The sequence below is a fragment of the Telopea speciosissima genome, chromosome 10, assembly GCF_018873765.1.
Source record: "Telopea speciosissima isolate NSW1024214 ecotype Mountain lineage chromosome 10, Tspe_v1, whole genome shotgun sequence".
In the NCBI taxonomy this organism is placed as follows: domain Eukaryota; kingdom Viridiplantae; phylum Streptophyta; class Magnoliopsida; order Proteales; family Proteaceae; genus Telopea; species Telopea speciosissima.
Genome location: NC_057925.1, coordinates 19,143,443 through 19,160,144, shown reverse-complemented (window position 1 = coordinate 19,160,144; position 16,702 = coordinate 19,143,443). Strand labels below are relative to the sequence as shown.

The 16,702-nt window shown below is 38.8% G+C and overlaps 1 protein-coding gene across 1 annotated transcript; it reads right to left on the bottom strand.

Moving 5' to 3' along the window:
- Positions 1-3,489: 3,489 nt before the first annotated feature.
- LOC122642800 lies at positions 3,490-4,997 on the bottom strand. Its single transcript, XM_043836400.1, has 3 exons — positions 4,874-4,997; positions 4,367-4,383; positions 3,490-4,190 (listed from the first exon to the last, which is right to left on the bottom strand). The coding sequence occupies exons 1-3, from the start codon at positions 4,995-4,997 to the stop codon at positions 3,720-3,722; spliced, it is 612 nt and encodes a 203-aa protein (XP_043692335.1). The 3' UTR covers positions 3,490-3,719.
- Between the last annotated feature and the right edge of the window lie 11,705 nt (positions 4,998-16,702).

Genomic DNA, 16,702 nt, shown 5'->3' with positions numbered 1-16,702 from the left:
GAAGGCGACGACGGACATCACCCCACAGAGTCTAAGCAAGACTCAGACCTGCACGTGTCTAGAACAAATCTAGAACCTCATTACTGTCTCTCTTAATTTCTCTTTCTCTTTCTTCTCTCACTCATACATGAAGCACACTCTGGCCAAAGGAGAAGAAGAGAATGAGATCTTGAGATGGGTTTGATCAATCAAAGTAGCAGCAGCAGCAAAAAAGGAGAAAACAAGTGTCTTGAGTAATTCTTGAAGAAGCCAAATATGGAATCAACTGACTCACAGATTAATAATCATCATCAACAGCAACAACACCAGTCTTCTTCTTTGCAGTTGGTCCCTTTAGAAGGCTGATCAAGGCCAGATCCCGGCCCCGGGTTAGGCCCATTCATGGGCTCCATCTCGTGGAGGTGCTGGCTCTTCCACATCTACAAGCACCACTTCCAGTACTAGCCCTCGAGCACCAAGACTCGTCGATGCTTCCCTTGCCATCTCCACCAAATCCGACTCCAACCCATCTAATCGATCCGTCCCTCTCGTCAATTCTTCCAAGAACAAGCAACAACATCTTTCAATTGCTACCACTACCACCAACACCATCAAGCGATCATCTAGAGACAGACACACGAAGGTCGACGGCCGAGGTCGCCGCATCCGCATGTCGGCCACCTGCGCTGCTAGGGTTTTCCAATTGACGGAAGAATTGGGTCATAAATCTAACGGTGAAACCATCGAGTGGCTTTTACACCAAGCACAGCCTGCCATCATCGCCGCTACCGGCACCGGCCCTGGCACCATCCCTACCAATATCTCTCAGAAGATGATAATGATCATGGGACCCACAAGTTGAATTTAGCAAAAAGGAAAAAAAAGATTTTTTTTTGGGGGGAAGGGGGAAAGTTTCATTTTTTTTGGGGGTGGGAAAGTTTCGTACACAATTTACACGACCGTGTACAAAACCTTTTCCCTACAAATAATACAAAAAGAAACATCCTTTTTTTTAGAATGAAAAAAGAAGCTTCCTTGATGCCTTTTCTTGTGGCTAATGCACTTTTTTAAGAGGATGTGAAAAATAATTTCAAAGTTCTTTCAATTTATGTGGCATGATTTGCCACCTTATAAGATCAATTAAGAAAAACACAAAATATTCAGTAAGAACTGATGACCATTGCACATCTTATATATTTGGAGTATTCTAAGGCCACATTGTGATTGGGGATGTTGTTCATTAATATTCAATTAAAGTTAATCACGGGAACAAACTCATTGGGTTGGCAAGTATAAATAATTAAATATGTCATAAATAATCTTAAAATGTCACATTATCACGTGTTATTATTACTAATATTTTTTAGGGAAAAAGAATGCTAACCACTGCTGTGCCTCGACATGTACTTGCGCCTAGGCACAGTTGTGCGCGAAATGAATGATGCATCCCTAGTCCTTTCTGTCTTTCCAGGGGGTGGGGTGCGCCGAACATTTTGTGTGCGACTGTGCCTAGGCACAGATACGAGGCACAACACCGGTTAGCATTTTTTCTCCCTATTTTTTTAATTCAGTGGTTCCCATCATATGGGTTCTAGGAAAGTTCTAAATCTGCTCGGCTAAGTGTGAAGGCAAACCAATAGCACTAGCTAGTTCTTGGCATAGCCATACATGTATATGACTTGATCATGGTTTGAGGTATTGATATCGTGTCGCCCGATTTTGCAAGTGACCGATTTTTGATACCGTATCGATGATATGGTATGGTCAACGGATAACATGGTTAAAAAACCTATTTTTTTTTAAAGAAGAATCAGGGGGAAGTATGTGTTTTCCAACTTCTATGGGCATTGTACTAGTTCTGAGGCTGAGTTAAGGGCCCTTCGAGATGGGCTGTTAATCTGCAAGGAGCTGGGCTATGTTGCTGTTGATGTGAATTTTGACTCAGCCATGATGGTGCAAATGGTTAACCAGAGGAAATGTCAACTTTGGAAAGGGTGGTACTGGTTCGAGGACATCATGAAGATCACCTGCTCTTGTCAACTCACAGTCTCTTTTGCCTACAGAGAAAGCAATAGAGCAGCGGATTGGCTAGCCAATTTGGCTTGTGAAACAGGCGGCAATAGCGTTTACTGCTCTGACTCTGCACTCCCAAGAGGCTTTCAACAAATTCTCTGGGAGGACAGGGTGGGGCTGCCAGTTTTAAGGAAATAGGAGGTCTCTAATGGTCAACAATGTAAGGGCTGAGGCTTCAATGAGAGTTTGAGAGATTATGTATCGCTTGGGCCAGGGGCAAGGCGGGTATGTCCCCCCCTCTGTATTTGATTTTTTAAAATAACTTTCAATAAAATTCTAAGGGCCTCCCCCGGGTCCTAGATAATATTCGGGGTTTAAAAAAAATTAAAAATAAATAAATAAATAAAAAAGAAGAAGAATCAGGGGCATTTTTGTCTGATACGATCGATCCATACTGATACTGATCTGATTCCATATTGGGTTTCGGGTTGATCGATACCTGTTCTTATACCGTGCACTAAAACCATCGACTTGATGGTTCAATTAAATTACAAACATAAAATAAACTGATATTACAAGAGAAAATGCACTGGATTTAAATGGCCCATTATAGACTGACATGATAGATAAAAACTCAGATTTAGTAATATCAATAGTGAAAAAGATCAATTTAGAAATCAAAGAAGTTTAAAGCCTGTGGATTTCAATGGCCCATTATAGAATGAGTATGCTTGGCTGAAAATAATGAATGGTGAGAGAAACACCTAAACACCCAAATGAAAACCCCCATTTCTGGTCCGAACTGGATTATTCGATTCATTTTTGTTTGAAACCGAAATACACATCACTTCTTACAGATGAGAGTGAAACCCGACCGTATAATAATCAGTCCAATAAGTCTCTCTCTCTTTTGTTCTGGTCTCCTAATTAAGACATCTCTAATTTAGGCTGTGTTTGGTTTGCATTCTTGAATAGATTATGGCATTTTGAAGCAAGAAAAGAAAAATTGGATTTCAAAATTCGTTTATACCTAGAATCTATTTAAAGAATGCATACCAAACACTACCAAAGTACAGGTTCTCTCTAGGAACATGACTTCCCTCAAGTCAAAAAGCCAGGCTAATGCAATGACATATGAAATGATCCTGAAAGTAAAAGTCAATTTCAAAATCATTTTCCATGGATCCAATCAATGTGGTCCTATGGATGCACTCCTATACACGAATATATAGAATGTAAACTTAAATTAAAAAGTCAATGATTATGGCCTTTCTATGGCAATTTGCAAAAGCATCCCATTTTAGTGGAATAAGTTAGACAAAAAAAAAATAAGTGCAATCTTCATTTTTTTTTTCCACCAAGAATAAAAAAAAGTTCAAATAGAGAAATTATACCAGTAAACACAGAAATCACTCATATTCTCAGCAGTCTAAAATGTATATAAATTAATTTTACTCAATCAACTCAAATGTTTACAACAAACCAGACACACTTTATACTTGATTATACATTGGACTTCTTTTATATATGGTTCCTTCTACAACACACTAATGGTAAAATACGATTACATCTATTCATTCAAGCTTATTTAATTTTCTCTTCCCGAAAACTTGTGACGAGGATGTGGTAAACATCAATTGCATGAATAGGGGAAGTTCCACCAAGCATATATAGTGATTGGGAGACTTGCTAGAAGGACAATTGGAAAGGAGGCCCATAAACGAATATCATACCGAATCATAAATAAGACAGCTGTCACAAAGGCTACCATCATCCCCACTATCGAGATGAAGAGAAAGAAAAGACCCATCATCAACATCCGAGGCAAAGTCGACAGAAAGTCTTCTTCCGCATATCGTGAAGTAATAATGGCTAAAAACATCAACATTGCAGCAACCGAAAAACAAAGTGCTAACATTTTTGATATGATAATTAAAAACTAACTGAAACTTGCCTTGTATGTAATTATTGGGTTCTCCTCCTCCTCCTCCTCCATGACCTGGTACGGTAAACACTGCTGCAAACATAATTGTAGTGATTAGTGTTGCTATCACCATGCATTGTGTTGATGTATCTTTCATCCATGTTGCTCCATCTTTTAATAGGTCTCTATGCTCCTCTGTGAATAATATTCTTGGTGTTTTCCTTTGTTTGTTTTCAGCCATTTCATGGATGGAGAACATAACACTTTCCACTTCCTAACATGTGAGAAAAAAATAAAAGTATGAAAATTAACATATACACGCGTGATGACTAGAATTGTCCTTACACAAAATCTAGGCAGCTTACGTGTAAGGGTGTTCAGTCAGCATTTCTCTTGTAATTAAACAGTTTTATTCAACAATCTCATAGTAAGGAAGGAAGAAAATTTCACCTTATACCAGAGTAGCTGTTATGTGCCAAATGGGGCCCACTATAGTGTATGGGCACTAGATTGGGCCAGCCTAGTATGGGGTAGGTTAAAGGGCTTGATTTAACGCGTTCCATCAGTTTCGGAGCTTTTGGCGTATTGGTCAAGTACCTAACATTTGGTATCAAATCTGGGCACCAGGTCAAGGGTTTGAGTCACGGAAAGGGCTACCTGGAGTAGAGTGAAAGCCGTCAAGAAAGGGCTACCTGCCGTTAGGCAAAAACCTTGGAGCAGAGTGAAGCCGCTTGGAACGGGCTACCTACTGCCAGAGTGAAAGCTACCTAGAGTGAGAGTCGGCGAGGACGACGGCTGCGGAAGCGTGGTGGTCTGTTATGTGCCTAATGGGGCCCACTATAGTGTATGGGCACTAGATTGGGCCAGCCTAGTATGTGATAGGTTAAAGGGCTTGATTTAACGCGTTCCTTCAGCTTCGGAGCTTTTGGCGTATTGGTCAAGTACCTAACAGTAGCTCACGTTGCATTTGGAGAGCTGCACCAGGAATTTGATTGAGCCTCTGTATAGGTGCTTTTTTTGCAGCTATATGTGACATGTAGTTTTCTGATTCATCACGCACAAAAGCAAGATCATTCTTCATTGGGCCTAGATGATGGATAAGCCCGAAAATCTTTTCTTGACGATAGGTGATTGCACAATGAAATATTGATTCTTCACACTCAGTGTTGAGCATTTTATACTTTAGAAGTTCAGGACAGTTGTTGATAAACTCTTCGATACATTCAACAATACCATTCTCAGTTGCTCGAAACATTGCTGAAACCAGTACATCGTGTACACGATTAGGGTTCTCAAGTTCAAATAGTATCCTCCTCCATAGTTCTTTTAGTAGCTCAGAAGCTCCATAATGCTTCACCTTCTCGTCGTAGATGTACTTGCGACCAGGCACTACCAGTGTACGTATATGTAGGGCAAGAGTTAACTTTCATGCATTGATATGATGGGCTTTTTAATTAAGCATATGCAACAAGTAATTAATCCTATTATGCTAAATGATTTTTTGTTTTGGGTAAACTAACATTATGCTAGAGGATAATGATGATGAAGAAGAAGAAGAAGAAGGTGATAATTCTCATCAATTTATTCTCACCTAGTTTAATAAGTGTATTCTGAAATAGTTCGCGGAAGCGTAACCACAGATCTTTACAAAACTGAAAAATATTGCAATTTGTACTTGTGCATAGCTCAGCACACATGACATTTCCTGTTTCAGAATGGAATGTTGTTAGAGATTTAAGGAAAGTGAAACAGAGAGAGAGATAAAAAAAAAATTATTAAAAAAAAATTAAAAAAAAAATTAAAGAGAGAGAGAGAGAGAGAGAGAGACCTGAGTGCTGTCTCCGTTGGCATCAAATGAATTTTCCACGTCTCTTCTTTTGCGCCAATAAACATTTTTGACATCCACATGGATATCTAGCACTGGTTGAACAATATAAATGCATATAGAGGGAATTTTGCATTTGGAATCTGATACATTATTATAAATTGAATCATCTATCCAGCTAATTAGCTTTGAATCATGATCGAATTGGATTCTTAGATCAGGAAAATGAATAAAAAAGCATGTGTACATACGTTGTTAACAGGCCACTTTGTGTAATAGTGTACCCTATATGATAAGAAAGTCGTCCCAAAAATGTCCAAAAACAAAACTTGTACTTCTATACTACATTGCTTTACAGCCCTTTAGATTGGAATTTTAGGAATACATTTCAAAGAGAATACAAGCTCTATGACCTGTAAAAATTTTCGCATTTTCCAAAACCTACTGACTATCACAACCATATATGCGTGGGGACTCGTAAAAATTTTCACATTTTCCAAAGCTTACAGATATTATGGTGGGATGGTTTCATAGAGATCGTAGAGGATTCCGTTCATAGTGCTAGCATTCCTCATATTACAATAGGGGTGTCAATCGGTGGTTTCGGATTGGTTTGGTTTGATTCGATTTGATTTGGGTTTTGGGTTTCTATCGATTTGTTATTGGGTTGGTTTCAGTTTTGATCCGTTTGGATTTCGTTTAACATACATATTTATACAAAAAACTATGGAAAAATTAATTTTTTTAATGGGTTTCGGGCAGTTATTGATTTCTTACTGGGTATATCGATTTCAGCTAGGGTTTTGAGCCAGTTTTGGTTTCAATGTCTGGTTCTTTCTGTTTACAGTATGGTTTGATTTGGTTTTGGGACCATAATATCCAATTTGCAACCAGCCCAATAAAACCTCGGTTCGATTTGGTTCAGACTGGGTTACCCGGTTGGTCCCAATTTTCACACCCCTTAAACAATACATAGGCAGAGTTATATCTGGTTTGTGTGGATTCCAAAATTTCATTTTATAGCCTTTTTTTTGTTAGGTGTATGCCGTAAACGACACACCTCATGTGTGGTGGAAATTCGTTTTGTACTAAAAATCCAAAACGTGTAATTAAGACAAACACGGAAAAATAAAAGAGGAGAAATTACGTGGTTTAGTATGGTGGCCTATGTCAAGGGGACAATTACATGAAGCTCATTTCATTACTATAGGAAAAATTACAACTCATGCAAGGAAATTCTCTTATAATACAACTCCCAAATCCTCAAAAGAGAACAAATACAAAGAGTAAATACAATCTGAGAATTCCTATAAGTGAAACCCAAACACAAGAACAATCTGAAATCCCAATGAGATATCCTGTTCTTGGTTCTCTTGCTCTGCCAAGCACCTCTCCCTCCCCTTATTTATAGATGAAGGAGAAGGGAGATAAATGTGTAAGCCGATTCCGTAGCCGCCTAGTCTAACCCAATCTTTAATTCAAACAGCATGGTAAGTATGGGCTGGGCAGTGCTAACCATGGCAGTATACCCTCTCTTCGCCAATCTTCAAAGATTTTTCTTCTTCGTTAGTTGCATTCAAATTCTGCAGCCACCGACCCAAATGGACAGGTGAAAGTGAGGTGAATCTAAATTCATTTTTTACTATTTATTTGACTATTATGTTGCTGACACCATACCGACACAATTTCTATCACATGATGAGGGTGATGGTGATATCTCAGAAGGGGTTTTATGTACATCTCTTCATCCTGAAGATCACCTTTCATGAAAGCATTTTTCACGTTCATCTGAACCAGAGACCATTGATTGACGGATGGGCCTTGTACCACTCAATTAATCCATTGGATCGAATCTTGATTTTGTACGCTCACTTACCTCCAACTACAAATCCGCCTAGGTACGTCTTATGAAGGGCATCAAATTCATTTTCAATTGAATTCTTGTCAAACGATATGCTTTACCTTTTAATCAAAGTACTTGTGTTTCATCTTCTCCATTTGACCTCATTCATTATGATATTTGGAGAACTGCTCCGACTACCACCAAGGGTGGTTCACATTAATTTGTGATATTCATTGATGATTATTCTCATTTCACCTTGATTTACCTCTATCATTCTCACTCTGAGTTTTTGTCCATTAACAAGATTTTGCTTGTATGGTCCTCACCTAGTTTTCCAAACATATACACTTCCCAACCATTTCATACTTTCCTTCAACGAAATGGTACTCATAATCAACTCTTTTGCACAGCTACATCCCAATAGAATGACGTCGTTGAATGCAATCACTGACACATCTTATATACTACCCGTGCCCCTTTTTTTTCTCTGCCCAACTTCCTTCATCCTTCTAGGGAGAGGCTGCCTTAACCTCTATCTTCTCTATCGTCCATGTACTTTTTCTCCGGTAACAACAACATCAACAACCTTATCCAAACTTAATAGGGTCCAGAAAAAAACAAAATAAGAAAAAATGGAGGGAGAAAGATGGAAAGTAAGAGGAGAGAGGCACATCTCACTAAGTTCGGAGAATCTCAGCTAAATGGGGTCTGCTACATAGATCCTTACCCTCCAAAAGGCTCTATCTGAGATCATACTAGGTACAAGACCAAGACTATGTATGTCCTTTCTCACAACTTCTCCTATGGTCATTTTACGCTTGCCCCTAGCTCTTTTAGCTCCTTCAATAAAGATCATATCTCTCCTCCTTACTGGGGCATCCTTAGTTCTCCATTGGACATGACCAAACCACCTCAAACAATTCTCTCGGAGCTTGTCATTGATCGGGGCTACTCCCAAGTCAACTCTAATACGATCATTCCTTGGTTTATCCTTCCTAGTTTTTCCAAATATCCATCTTAACATCCTCATCTCTACAAAACATAGCTTCTTAATATGATACTTCTTAACTGCCCAACTTTATGCCCGGTACATCATAGCCGGTCGTACAACAGTCCTATAGAACTTTCATGTAAGCTTTAAAGGAATATGTCGGCCACACAGCATTACGGACACACCTCTCCACTTCATCCATGCCACTTTAATTCTCTGTGAAATATCATCCTCTACGTCACCTTCTTTATTTATGATTGACCCCAGATATCTAAAATAGTCACTTTGCGGTATCTCTCTTTCTTCAATTCGCACCATATCAGTATCCATCATACTATAGCTACAATTACACATCATATACTCCGTCTACGTTCTACTAATCTTAAAGCCTCTGTTTTTTCCAAGGTTGATCTCCAAAGCTCTAGCTTAACATTAATCCCTGCTTTTGTCTCATCCACAAAAATGATATCATCGCCGAATCGCATTCACCATGGGACCTCATATTGAATACTCTTGATTAGGTCATCCATGATAAGACCAAATACAGAGGGCTTAAGGCTAATCACTGATGTAAGCCAATCATAATTAGGAATTCCTTGCCCTGCCTTCCCACAAATCTCACACTAGTTAGTACGCCCTCATACATATCTTTAATACCGTTCACATTTTTACTCGACACCCATCTCTTTACAAGAACATGTCGGATTAAATCTCTAGAAACTCAGTCATAGGCTTTTTCCCGATCAATGAAAATCATATGAAAATCCTTCTTGCTATCTCTATATCTTTCCATGAGCCTCCTCAGTAAGTACATAGCTTCTGTTGTGGATCCACCAGGTATAAAACCAAATTGGCTCATCGAGATATGAGTCTTTCTTCTCAATACATTTCCCCTTATAAACGTCTATATGGTATTCCTCTTGTTTATTTTGTCCTTCATGCTTTTAAATGTGTCTATTACGTTCTTTTTCTTGATAGAGAGTGTAATAAACTATCTTCTAGTACTTCACAACCTTATTTCATTAGGATTTTGACATTTAACAAAAGGGTTATCAGTGTTATGTTCATGTTGCTGGCTGTTTCCGCATATCTCGTCATGTTCTCTTTCTCTCTCATCTCTAGTGTCTCTTAGAGTTCTCCTAACTTTTCCTCACTTTTTGCCTTCCTGCTTAACCCTATACCAGACCATTTTCCTCCTTCTACCCCACCCGCTAGCTCTCCTCCTCTACCAGCTCATGCCACTGACATTCCTACAACCGCACCACTTGTCCTTGACTTCTTTGTTGCTGTCCCGCCTAAAAACTCATCGGATACAAAATCGTCAACCACTTCCCTCCTACCTAATGGTCCTAACCTCTCTTTCGATTCTTCTACCGACCCTTCTTGTCAGTATTCCGATCGAGTAAGAGAACAATACATCCATCTACATAATTTTAATTTTAATTTTCTGCTCTTGTTTCTTCACATGAAACTACCTCCTTCCGTGAGGGTGAGACTTCTACTAATTCTCACTAACAGAAAGTAATGTCAGATGAGCTTGATGCCCTTCATAAGACTCGTACTTGGTATTTGGTTGATCTACCCTTTGACAAAACTGTGGTTGGAAAAGAATATGGCCTAAACTATGAAGAAACTTTTGCACCTGTTGCTCTATTGATTTATGTTCGAACTCTCATTCTTGTGGAAGTTGTTCGTCAGTATCTCTATTTCATATGGATGTTAAAAATGTTTTCTTGAATGGTGATCTTCAGGAAGGCGTGTACATAAAACTACCTCTTGGATATCCCGATCACCCTCATCAAGTGTGTCATTTATGGCATACCTTATATGGTCTTAAACAATTTCCCTATGTTTGGTTTGCCAAGTTTAGTACCACCATCTCTGAGTTTGGCTTCTTGTCGAGTCTGCATGACAGCGCTATGTTTATTCGTCGGTCTATTTTTGGGAGTGTACTTTTACTTATTTATGTGGATGATATGCTTATTATAGGGGATGGCATTGCAGACATACAATCCCTATAACTCTCTCTGTTAGCATTTTGATATGAAGGATCTTGGGCTGTTATGATATTTTCTTGGGCTTGAAATCTCCTCTGTCACCGATGGATATTATTTTTCTTACGCTATGAATGCATCTGATCTATTGTCTCGTGTAGGGATTATAGATGATAATACTGTTGACACTCCCCTTAAATTCAATGCTAAGCTATGAGTGACTAATGGAGAACCTTTAGCTTGTTCTACCCTCTACTTGTCAGTCAATTCATGATTTCCCCTTGATCCACTCATTTTGCAGCTATTCTTAAGATTTTTTATGAGTCAAGGGCCCTCTCCTCTATGGCAAGCTATACTCCTCCAGCTTTTCTCTTGAGTTGAGGGCCTATGCTGAAGCTGATTGGGCAGATGATGCTACTAATCAACATTCTATAGTAGGCTCCTAAATCTTTTTTGGTGATTCTTATTTCTCTTGTCTCTTGATGTAGTAAGAAACAAGTTTGTAACGCATTAGGGCATCCCACTAGTAAACCGGTCCGGACCACCTCATCAGATTTTGATATTATCGATCGATTTGGGCGGATATGCAAAAATATTTCTCATTATCACAGCCCCCTTAACCATTCTGTATAAATGGGTTATTCTATTTCTATGGATATGGTAGAGGGGCCCATCCAATTCTTGTTTGTCCATTCCTACCTAGTTCTTCTCTTCAGCGTGGGGTAGAGCAGCATGGTAATGTCCGTATCTTGCTGGGCAAAACGACAATGTTTGTTAGCCAAGGAAAATGACTCGTGGTAAAGACAAGAGACTTTGACCATTTAGGAATCTTTTTTTTTCAAAAAGGGGGAAAGTGGCTCCCTCCGCTCGCTCCTTCACCTTGTAAACTCGGTAAGCTCAAGCAGATGATGCTACTGATTAACATTCTATAGTAGGCTCCTAAATCTTTTTTTGTGATTCTTATTTCTCTTGTCTCTTGGTGTAGTAAGAAACAAAGTGTAGTTTCTTGTATCAAAACTGAGTATCGTGCTCATGCTAATACAACTTCCAAACTTATTTGGTTGCGTACATGCTTCTTCAGGATTAGCTACCACCCTCTCAACTCTGATTCCTATATAATATAACACCAAGAGTACTGCCCCAATTGCTCACAATGATGTATTTCACAAATCACCAAGCATAGTGAGATATACTATCATTTTGTTAGTCATCGCTTGCTTCGTGGTGTTTCCACTTTTCCTTTGTTCCATCAATGCATCAACTTGAGGATTTGTTTACCAAAACGCATCCTCCTAGTCGTTTTTGTTCGTTGGTGTCCAAACTCAATTTGGTTTTCTCTAATTCACCTTGAGTTTGAAGGGGTGTTAGTTGTAATATTTTATAAATATTAACTGTATAATTCTTTCCTTGTATTGGGTTTACTTGTTTGTATAGTGCTATATTAGATGGCATTCTTGTGTATTTATTCTCATCTCTATAATGAACTAAAGATAGTTTCAACAAAAGTTAATAGGGCGGACAAAATCTTTTTTTTTTGGGGGGGGGGGTACAAAGAAGTATAAATATGCTATATATGCTTAGTAGTGGCTAGCCTCTTCAATGACATAAAATGCAATGGTACGGGGTGAAACAATTAAACCAATAACCTTGGTAGTCCATTTTGGTCAGTAAAACCTTTTTCGGAAAACTTTTTTTTGGGCAGGCTTGTCTAGAGAGGTTATCTTGGCAACCCACCTACTTTTGCCACTTGGAAGAAGGATGTGGGAATTCTTATTGTTGAATATCGGAGGAATGGATTGGATTAGCATATGTCAAATTTCCAATTCAATTAAAGAGCCTCCTATTTATGTCCATACATCCCAGTATTTGTCGATCATCCATGATTTGGTGTTAGTATTGAAGGCTTCAACACTTTTTGTGTTTCCGCTTGACCAACTCTTTTTAAGTTCAATAAATCTTGATATATTAAGATGGACCCTGTGGTAAATGTTGGATTTATATGTCCATCAAACCCGGTTCGGTCCGGTTTACTTTGTATTGAACCTTTATATATTTTGGTTTAATATTATCACATGCGATATATACTTTTTAAGCATTTTGTGTCCGTAAGTATTACTTAAAATGGTAGTCACGACTATGGTTTGGGCTAGGCACCCTTATCATATGGTCATCGCATTGGGTATGCCTAGACATGTGATGTCAGGGTACGAATGCCAGTACCCACATGTTTGATATGTGTATTGGCGAAGAATCTACTTTGTGGATTCCTTCATGTACTACTACCAAATGTAGGATGGGGTAGATATGTGTCACCGAGAACCAGTACCTGAGAGGTCCCTGTCACTGCAAAATGTGACCGCATTCTTTGGTTCATTAGTGATTGAGACTCAAGTGAGTCAAAGCTAGTGTTCTGGGAATGCGCAAACATTTTGTGAGTGAAGAAGTTACTCAACATGGTCTCCACTGTCCAATTGGGGAACACCAATATTGAGGTTGTCTGTGAATGGTCAGATCGAAATTTGGATCCAGTGCCTTTTTGGAAATGGTTTTTGGAAAATCTATTTTACATAAAATTATAGATTATATGTAGTTATTTAATTAAAATATTTTATCGAGTTTTACGGGTCCCGATCATATACACAGACACTCTTATATGGACATGTTCTATGGAATGGGGTTTGGCAGTACTAGTGTACATGCCCTAGATTCCATATTGATAGTGTTGATTAGTGGAGGGTTAGTACATGATGATTTATTATCATGTAGGGGTTTATTTGGAATTTGCTATAATAATTGGTTATTTATTTAATTAATGGATATGGTACTAATTGTAATTATCCATAATTTAAAATAATTAATTAATTATACTATTCTCTATTAGATTCTGCTTCTTCACTAATTAGAAGGTCTTCAGGATTAAATAGGATTGAGCCAATGAGGAGAGAGAGTGTCAGACTCTCACTGGGAATCATTCAAGCAGGGTTTTAGAAACCCTATTATTTAAATAGACCAAGGTCAGAGGTCAGCCCATGTTTTCTCTAGCTTTGGATGAATTTTGGTTGCTCCCCCCCCCTAGGACGAATTTGGCTCTCCGTCTCTCTCTCTCTCCTTCTTCTTGCTCTCTACTATTTGAGAGTTAGGATTTTGGAAACCCAGATCTATGCTTGAAGAACTGAAGAGGATCTACGATTGACTTGGAAAACCTTAGCTACAACATTGGAGGTTCAGATCTATTTACCTAGAGTGCTCGTTGGAGGAAGAACCACTATCTATTGGAGGAGCAACACTTGAGGCTCATCAGGTTAGCAAGTTCTGGTAAATTCCTCTTGTTTTATTTATGTGATTATTCATGGAATGCGAAAGAAACCCGAATCGATCTCTTTTCGCAGAGCATTTGGGTATGGGATGGATCCCTCTTTCCATGGGATGAAATAGAGATGTGATTTTCTCTTTGTCATGGATCCCATAATTTTATGGAACAAGAAAGAGAAGGACTGGGCATTGGTTTTTCATACCAAACCCTAATTGGGTCACAGTAGGGCACCCATGGGCGACCATGGGAAACCATAAAAAATTTAAATAGGGTGCCCATGGCAACTTTGGGGCGCCCTAGGGCAATCCAAACTTCCCAATAACTGAGAACTCAACTTGATACATGAGTACAATGAGTCTATTGTCTATTATCTGGACTGTGGGTGGACTTACTCCCTTTTGTTGAGTCTATTGTCTGGAAAATTTCCCACTGTTATAGGGAAGCAAACCCGATTGCTGATCTTTTGGCAAAGGTTGCTGCTAAGAGTGGAGTCTCATTAGCTGTGGTGTCTGATTTCCCTAAAGTGGTTAATGATTTACTGTTGGAGGACGCTCTAGGGAGGTCCAAATTTTGGTTCGAATAGCCTAGGCCTCGGCCTTTCAATTATGTTTTTTTCCTCAGTTTGCCCCTGTGTGGCATTGCGTTGTTTCTGTATGCGTCCGGGTATGCCTGGACGTTAAATAGTTGTTTCCTTTTTTTATATTAATTTATTCTTTGCTGACCTTTAGCAAAAAAAAAAAAAAAAAAATGATCCCATGGACGGTAGCATGACCTACTATATACTTATCCACAAAATTATAGCCTCGTCTAACCCACCATATGGCAAAGCCAGAGCCTGCCTAGATAACTTTTTCAGACAAGCCTGTTTAAAAGTCTAAATCTTTGTTGTTTTTTATTTATTTATTTATTTTGAATAGCAAACTGGTTGACTACATGCAAGCGAGCACGGACTATAACCATGTATACAAAATGCTGCCATAAAAATTTCCCAACAGCCTAGTAGGAACCCTACTCCCTTTGTTTGGATTGAGAGTAAAACTAAAAGAACAGATCGATGATAGAAAATACTTACATGAGTACACAAAATAATATCCCAAGTTCCCAATACTTTTGGCGGGTAACGAACTTTGAAATGCACTAGGCCTGCTTGAGAGTATTTCTGTGGCTGTCCAATCAGCTTCATCATTGGTCAAGGCTAAATGAGGGTATTTTTGTAGAAGATCAAGAGCTTGCCCTACAAAAAACACAAAAAAGTGAATACATTAACAAGTTATTTTCTTTTGAAACTTGTGAAATCCAACCTTCCATTGGTTAGTGTTTTAAAACTCGAAAGATCAATTTTAGGAGTCTATTGATCCTGAAGTTGATAAATTTAGAGCCACAGGCACAACTTTATTTGGACAGGAGAAGCAGATTATTCCAAAGCAATCACGGTGAATTGGGACACTTTATGCAAACCAAAAGGAGAAGGAGGGCTCGGCATACGGCAATTAAGGGATCTCAACCTAGCACTTATTCCTAAGCTAGCGTGGACAATTAAATCAGATAGTTCGGACTTTGCTAGATTCTTGAGAGGAAGATTTGTGAAAAAGGATGGCTCATTAAAAAAGCCAGCAGGGACATCTACGCTATTTCCAGGTATTAGGAAAGTGTGGAGCTTTGTTTCATTGGCAGAGTGATGGGTGGTAGGGGATGGCAGATCAATTAATTTTTGGTATGCCAAGTGGATTGAAGGACAAAGCATCAAGGAATTGCTTCAACCCAGGGTTATTCCAAGCTCCTTAAATGCAGTGATATCAAATTTCGTGGAGGATGGACAGTGGCAACTACCGATTGTAGGTGATTTGGAACTCCAAAGCATATTTAATAAGATCCAAACTCTGAACATAAGGACAACAGAAAGAGCTGATTGGCGATGTTGGGCACACACTGGTACAGGGAATTTCACAGTCATGTCGGCTTGGGAAGAGATAAGAAGAAAGAAAACTAAGCCAGCTTGGTATGGAGCGATCTGGAATAAAAATCTGCATCCTAGAACCTCGGTCTTTGGGTGGCGATTAGCATATGTTGCTCTTCCGACTGACAATAAAGTAATAAGCAAGAAGATTCCAATGGTGTCCAGATGTGATCTATGCTATGAGGCATGCGAAACGGGACAGCATTTGTTTCTAGAATGTAAATTTTCCAGCCAGGTATGGACTGATGTATCATTGCTTTTTAATGAGATATGGGGAGGCTTCTCATCAATGGAATTACTATTCTCATGGTGGAAAAGAATGGCTAAAATTGTGCCTCTACCAGATGCATGGAATGTTCTGCTTACTATTGTGCCCCAACAAATCTGGATGGAGAGGAACAGACGTCGGTTTGATGGTAGTGTTGGCTGTTAAGATGCTATTGTCTAACAACAACAAAACAAAAAAGAAAGTTAAGATGCTATTGGAATCCTCCCTCTTTAATAATATTGATAAAGGTTTTGATTTACAAACCTCTGTTTGACTTCCTCTTTTATCTTTTAATGCTTCACTCAAGGAATTAAACACCTTGAGTGGAGCACAAGTATTGCTTTACAAAGCATAGCTTCATTAAAGCTATCAAATGGCTTATTACACATGGGTATTTTTGTCTTTTAGATAAACTTTTCTTTTGTCTTTTTGCAGTCACTATATAAATATCAAAGCATTAGTTGGTAGTTGAGGAATGATTCATACCTATCTCGCTAAATCTTCTTCTATTGGTTTGCACTCCCTGGGCGTAATTGAGGGACTGACTTGTTTAGATCTTGGTTAAGCTTCTACCGGTGAACTCTCTTTGGTGGTA

Excerpts from the sequence above, each read along its gene's own strand:
- LOC122642800 (XM_043836400.1), bottom strand. The coding sequence starts at position 4,997 with ATGAAGAATGATCTTGCTTTTGTGCGTGATGAATCAGAAAACTACATG.